The sequence below is a fragment of the Cynoglossus semilaevis genome, chromosome 6, assembly GCF_000523025.1.
Source record: "Cynoglossus semilaevis isolate Cse_v1.0 chromosome 6, Cse_v1.0, whole genome shotgun sequence".
NCBI lineage: Eukaryota > Metazoa > Chordata > Actinopteri > Pleuronectiformes > Cynoglossidae > Cynoglossus > Cynoglossus semilaevis.
The window spans coordinates 6,710,289-6,717,153 of NC_024312.1; the positions used below are offsets into that span (position 1 = coordinate 6,710,289).

The 6,865-nt window shown below is 41.5% G+C and overlaps 1 protein-coding gene across 1 annotated transcript in view; it reads right to left on the reverse strand.

Annotated features, from left to right (window-relative positions):
- LOC112487112 (unconventional myosin-IXa-like) overlaps window positions 1-6,865 on the reverse strand; it is a 24,499-nt gene that overhangs the window by 6,860 nt on the left and 10,774 nt on the right. The window contains exons 5-6 of the mRNA XM_025056329.1: window positions 4,880-4,969; window positions 968-1,084 (exon numbers count right to left, since the gene is read on the reverse strand). Of these exons, the coding sequence (XP_024912097.1) occupies window positions 968-1,084; window positions 4,880-4,969 (207 nt within the window). The remainder of the gene's footprint in view (window positions 1-967; window positions 1,085-4,879; window positions 4,970-6,865) is intronic.

Here is a 6,865-nt window from a genome sequence, read left to right on the forward strand (position 1 = left end):
AGAGAGACAGAGACAGACATATGACAGACAGACGGACAGACAGACAGACAGAGAGACAGACAGAGACAGACAGAGACAGACGGACAGACAGAGACAGACGGACAGGGAGACAGAGAGACAGAGACAGACAGACAGATAGACAGAGAGACGGACAGAGACAGACGGACAGACAGACAGACAGACATATGACAGACAGACGGACAGACAGACAGACAGAGAGACAGACAGAGACAGACAGAGACAGACGGACAGACAGAGACAGACGGACAGGGAGACAGAGAGACAGAGACAGACAGACAGATAGACAGAGAGACGGACAGAGACAGACGGACAGACAGACAGACAGACATATGACAGACAGACGGACAGACAGACAGACAGAGACAGACGGACAGACAGAGACAGATGGACAGAGAGACAGAGAGACGGACAGAGACAGACGGAAACATTGTGACAAAGTGACTGTAATTAAACTGGACTGATGTAAAAACCCCAGTATATTGACAATAACCTGATTAAAGTACTTCTTTACTTCTTTACTTGTTAAAAAGTCATTAAACTATAATTACGCTGGCGACCAGACAACAACAATCTCACTGTCTGCCACTACGGAAAGTTATCTCTGCCCCATCTGGCAGTTCATTAAAAGGAAACAACCAGCAGACATCACAACACAGTACCACTGTGAACCACTGAACCACTGAACCTCACATCCAGACTCTGCTGATTTCACCTTCATTCTTCTTTGTTTCCCAAAGTAAGAGAGTTTAGTGTGTTTTCCTTTTTTTCTCCATGATAATTACGGTGAGCTGTGATGTTAAATGTCAGGATGGACAACTTTATTTACAGTAGATAGACCTAACCACATGGTGAGAGTTAGTGTACGTCCCAGCTCCGGGTGTCCCCTAGTGTCCCCTGGTGGATGAAAACATGACATTTCTCTGCATGTTGTTGTTTGACGTCCCACCTTTGAAGTGTCCTCCAGGTCCTTGTTGTTGAGCAGGGCGTGGTTGGTCCTGAACACGATCCAGTCAAACAGTGCACTGTACAGTGACTTGGCCATGGAGTCCCTCACGGTGCCGGCCTACACACACACACACACCCACACCCACACACAAATACACACATACACAAAAAAACCAAACACAGAGAACGTAAGTTTCTTTAAAGTCAAAACCTGCACATTTATCAGTGAATGCAGGTCATTAAAATATATGTATAAATATATGTGTGTATATGTATACTGTACAAACATATAAATATTTATATATTTGTATACATATATACATGTGTACAGATATATACACATACATAAACAGTATGAATGTAAAGATGTATGTATATATATTTATGTATACAAATATATAAATATTTATATGTTTTATATGTGTATATATGTGTATAAATATATGGATATATTTACACATACAGTACATACATATTTAAACATATATGTACATATGTATGTGTATTTGGAGACAGTGTTTAGACTAGTATAGTATAAAAATACCTTTTGTATTTTTAGAACCCCATTTTATTAAAAACAAATGAAGCACCTGCCAACTTCAGCAGCAGAACATTAGAGTCCACTGTTGTGGAGTAGCACTAATGAACAGGACGGTCTGCAGCTGAGTCATCTGACAGGATGACGACTGAGAGGACGAAGATGGACCAGTTGAAAAAAAAAAACCTCATGGTGGACAATTAGAGAGAGGATTCAACACATTGGACCAACAAAATACGTACTATTAAGTTCAGTAATAAAAACTCTGTAGCTGTGCTTTGGTAAATGAGACTGCAGCTGCAGCAGCGTGTATTTAGCGCCCGTGTTAGCGCTCCCACACTGCTAACAGCTCTGGGTAAATGTTTTTTATGTTCGGTCATCCTGCTGTGTGTGGTACGGCTCTCAGTCAGGAGGCACAGCCTTAAGTGCCTGCTGTTTCGCAGATTACATTTTTGGATTAGGTTTTAATGGTCAGGAAGAACAACACTGGCTGGCAGGGATGAGCCAGTGTGTCTCCAGAAGCCAAAAAAGTCCACGACTTCCCCTACAGCAGAGCGAAAGAAAAGCTAAGTGAGTTTAAATGGACACTTGGAGACTTGGAGAGTACAAGTTCTTTGGCAGCTGAACGTGTTATGATTGACCTGCAGAGAAGCAGGACAAAGGAAAATCTGTTCGGTTCCATTGTTCCATTTCTGGGCCAGGTTTCCCCAAAAATAGGTAAGTAATACAAAAGAGAACAACACATAAAAAAGCTCTGCAAATAAATGGGAAAAATATATTGAAAAATGAAACATAATTCAAATACGAGCAAAAGCCAAGAATAGTTGAAAGAATATAATCAATGAGTTCCACCAATTGGTCGACCAAGGAACTCAAACCAAGGCCAAGGCTTTTAGTGGTATTTACTGCCACATTCAAACCTCTGGTCTGCAGATAAAACAGCTGCCACGTTGTCGTTCATAGAAACATCAACTTGTGTTTTTTCGGGGGATCGACTATTTGTGATTGACAGTGCAGCAAATATGAAGTTAGGGGTTTTTAAAACACATTTTTCTAACATCTGGCCCCTGTTGGCTAATAGTAGTACTGCATTCTAACATCTAGCCCCTGTTGGCTAATAGTAGTACTGCACTCAATGCAGCATTTGGAGAAGGCTTTAAAAGGAGACCTACATAGAGAGCAGGACAGTCTTCTAGTTACTGTATTTTCTGGACTATAAGCGGCACCAGCCAAAGGATGAAAAACAGTCCGACTTACAGGTGTAGCAGATACTGGTACACAAGTCTAGAGTGCCCTCTAGTGGCTGTCAGTGTGAAAATAACAAACATGTGAAATTATATATTTTAATGTATAAGTCGCACCTGAGTATAAGTCACAAATCCAGCAAAAAAGAGTGCGACTTACTGCACTACTTTTATTTTGTATTCAGCCGGAGGTGAACCCTCGTCTACTCGGACCGTGACGATGCAGAGCTGTACAGTTTAAAAGCAGACTCTTGGCTCTTGTATTATTGATTATCTGGGGTATTTTTAGCCAGCGGTCGTGTCATGCCCGTCATCCCTCCATGTTATGTAAGGCTGAATTATGAAAAACATAATTGAAAAAAAAAAGCTGCATAATTGAAACGCCTCATTACCGACACACAGTCAGGCTTCTCGCTCTTGTTCCGACACACTCGCTGAGTATCTATTGTCTCTGCGTTTGCCGTGAGATTTAATCATTTATAACAATGGCACCAGTTAGGCCCTGACTGGAAGCCAACGAGATAAAAAAAACACACAGTTTTCGATGAGGCCACCCAGGAAACTGACACAATAATTAGCAAGACTTAATCTGAGGCCTTGGCGGGCCGTGACGGTCCAGGTCGTAAACTCAGGAGTTAGCTGGTGTTGGTGAATATGAGGCTCTCTCGCTCTCTCTCTCTCTCCAAATCATTGACTGTTTGTTTTTCCAGAAATCCACAGGAGGTGTGAAACATCAGCGTGAGCTCACTCAGCACGTGGCCTAATGTTTGGCAGTGTGTGAATTTGCACGTGTGTTTCATATACGTTAACTGATACGTGTTACCCTCCCAGGTCTTGGCTAAGTTTCTCTGCACACTCCTGTGAGGTTTAATCTACACCGAAATGTTTTTTTTATGAAGGTTTTTATGCATATGGAACAAATACATTTTTAAATGTGGTGTTAAAGCAGTCATGTCAAGGATTCTCACAAGAAAAGATATGTTGTTTTTCTAATGATATCAACCTATTGTATGTAACCAGAATCTGCATGATTAAAATATGGCTGTCAAAATTATTATTTTGAATGTGTTAATTAATTTAAGGGGTCTATTCCTCTGTAAATATATATTTCTCGTCATTTTACAAAAGTGTTTTATTTACCAGGACTAATCATAATTAATCGTGATTACTCTACAACTACTCTGTCTCTAATAAGATTAGACCTTTTGTACGGCAGCTGTAGTTTAAAGATTTCATAGCCGCAGGCTAAATATAAATGATATATGATGTATATGATTCTAAAGTTCAGATTCACGTCTTCTGCAGAACGACTGTAGAAATAAAGTCACGTGTTTGAAATGTGACTGAGCCAATAAGAAAGTAAGAGTCTGACACGGAGGCAGACAGACAGGCAGACCCCGGCTCTGGTTTCTGGCCTGTGTACTGTATATTCCAGTGGAGGTTGCACATTCCTAAGGCAGGACCACATGACTTCAGAGATGGGGGGTGTGTTACAGTGGGAGCAACCATTGTTGGTCTGAATTCTCCCAAAGATCAGACATGAAGGGTGTAGACAAACACGGCAGGAAACAGAATAAACATCGCTTTTTTCCGGGGAAAAAAAAAAAAAAGATGCTGCAGTCAGAAACAGAGGAAACAAACGTCCGTCATCTACTCCACACCAGTCCATAAAGGTCATCTCAGGCATCCTAAAGGTGAATTCTGTAGTGTGTTAGTGAACATGTTTGTATGGACATGGTTAAGTCACACTGTGGCTCAACTCAACAGGAAACAGGAAGCCACAGAGGAAGAGACCCCTATCAAAAAAGCCTTAGACAGAAGAGGTGGAGGCTGGGGGAGTGCCACAACAAACACACACACACACACACACAGAATCTGTCCTGCAGCTGACGCATTATAACAAAATGTTTGGCTGCAGTTTGTTTGAAACAGCCAGGAATTCACTCCAGCTCCAGACACTTTATCAGCAAATGGAATTCTGTAAAGACGTCCTGAGTTAGAGTTGGTGGCTGTTGTTTTTAGAGTCAGTCAGTTACACTGTGTGTGGGGGCCTGGGTGTATGGATGTATGGATGTATTATTATGTTGCCAGTGTGTGCACAGACGATTGCTGGATTCACGTAACACGTCACCTCAGACAGTTTGTAGGGAACGATCAGCCTTTCTCCGACAGTCACAGTTTTCCTGGTCGTCAGCGCCTCCAGCAGCATCTCTTCTTTGACCTGAGGAAGTACAAACACCAGGAAACAACAAGGTCAGAGACGACGTGACACAGAAAGTCATCACAGTGGAGCTACTGTATGTAGATGTGAGGAAACCTGAGGGAAATCTCTTGGACTGAAGATAAGAAGATACTGGAATAGAATATACATGGAATAGACTAAACTAGACCAGACCAGACCAGACTAGACTAGCCCAGACCAGACTAGACAAGACTAGACCAGACTTGAGTAGACTAGAATAGACTTGATTAGACTAGACTAGACTAGCCCAGACCAGACTAGACAAGACTAGACTAGACTAGACTAGCCCAGACCAGACTAGACCAGACCAGACTAGACTAGACCAGACTAGGATGGAACAGAATAGAAATGATGATACTAGACCTGACTGGTCCAGTCCAGAATAGAAAAAGTAGTGGATTTGAGTTACTAGACTATAAAAGACTACTTGTAGAATAAAACAAATATATAAAATACCAGGGTAAAAATGAATAGAATAAAACAGAATATATTTTACAGCCACTGTGAGTTGTGTCAAATTTCAACAACTTCTAAATTAATAGGAAAAGAATAAAGAAATGACAACGCCCGCAAACGAACCACCGTCGACAAGGGATTAAAACAAAATATTAGTCTGATAAAATCACTGACAGGATGAACCCTAAGGATACAACGGTACTCAGGTCACAACCACAAACGGTTGTAGTCTACACTGAAGTCACCATTCAGACCAGGCACAGTGTCAGCAGTAACTGTGCACCCGAGTTCACACCGACTCCGACCTCCGACATCATCATCACAGATGAAAGGGCTGTGCCGGGAGGAGCAGATGTCACCTCTCCAGCATCTACAGGGATTATGGGAGTTGGAGGAACAGATGCTGCCGAGGCCACGTGTCTTTGAATGTGACTGTGTTTTTTTAGGGATGTTCTAATGTCACAGAGAAGGCAGAGACGGTCGATGTTGGGGGTAATACCATTAGGAGGATGTGTCTTTGACTTTACAGCGGCTTAGGCAATATCAGAGAGAGGATGACAGGGGGTCTCTTTGTGTGTGTGTGTGTGTGTGTGTTTGGGGCCGAGGGGTGGGGGACGTAATCAGACTTCATTTCACACTCCCTGTTAATCCCTGCACTGGGAGTAAAGCTCATCCTGCAGCCTGCTGATTGGTCTTTAGTCGGTACATTTTAATGTATTAGTCTCTTAGTAACAGGTTTACTGCTCTGTACATGTTCACTGCTATAATGACGTTTTAATCAGAGTTAAATGCAGAGAAAGTCTGCATGGTGGTTTGTAAGTTGACACAGGAATGTTTAGGTCACATCACTCAGCTCCACCGCTCAGAGGATCAGTCATTGTGTCTGCCATCAATCAGCCTCCGCGAGCCGCACTTCCTCTTCCAGGTCCACGTCTACAGGAAACAGGATGTCCCAGACATAATGTTCCTGTTCACGCAACAGTTAACCAGCGCGCCAATCAGTTCTACACCACAGAACAATCGCATTTCAGTGCCACAGCTGCAGCTGCAGCAGTAGAAACAAATAAACACAAGCACTAAAATTAAAACTGTTTTCTGTGCAATTTGACTTTGCATTTTCATCTGTAAAAAGTATTCGAGGCTTGTGAGTCACACAAAAAGAAATAATTGTTTAAATTTGATTTTTAAAAATTTTTTTTAGCAATTGTCTATATGACTTTAAGGGCAATTAAAAGAGAGATTTTTTAGCAATTGTCTAAATGACTTTAAGGGCAATTAAAAGAGAGATTAAAAAAACTTTAAAGTTTAATTATTAACTTTCCACGAATCAAGAGTATCAAAATTTAATTTGTAACTAAATGGAGCCTCAGGTGATGACATGACATCTATTGAATTTTCAAAAAAACAAAAAACCCCAAA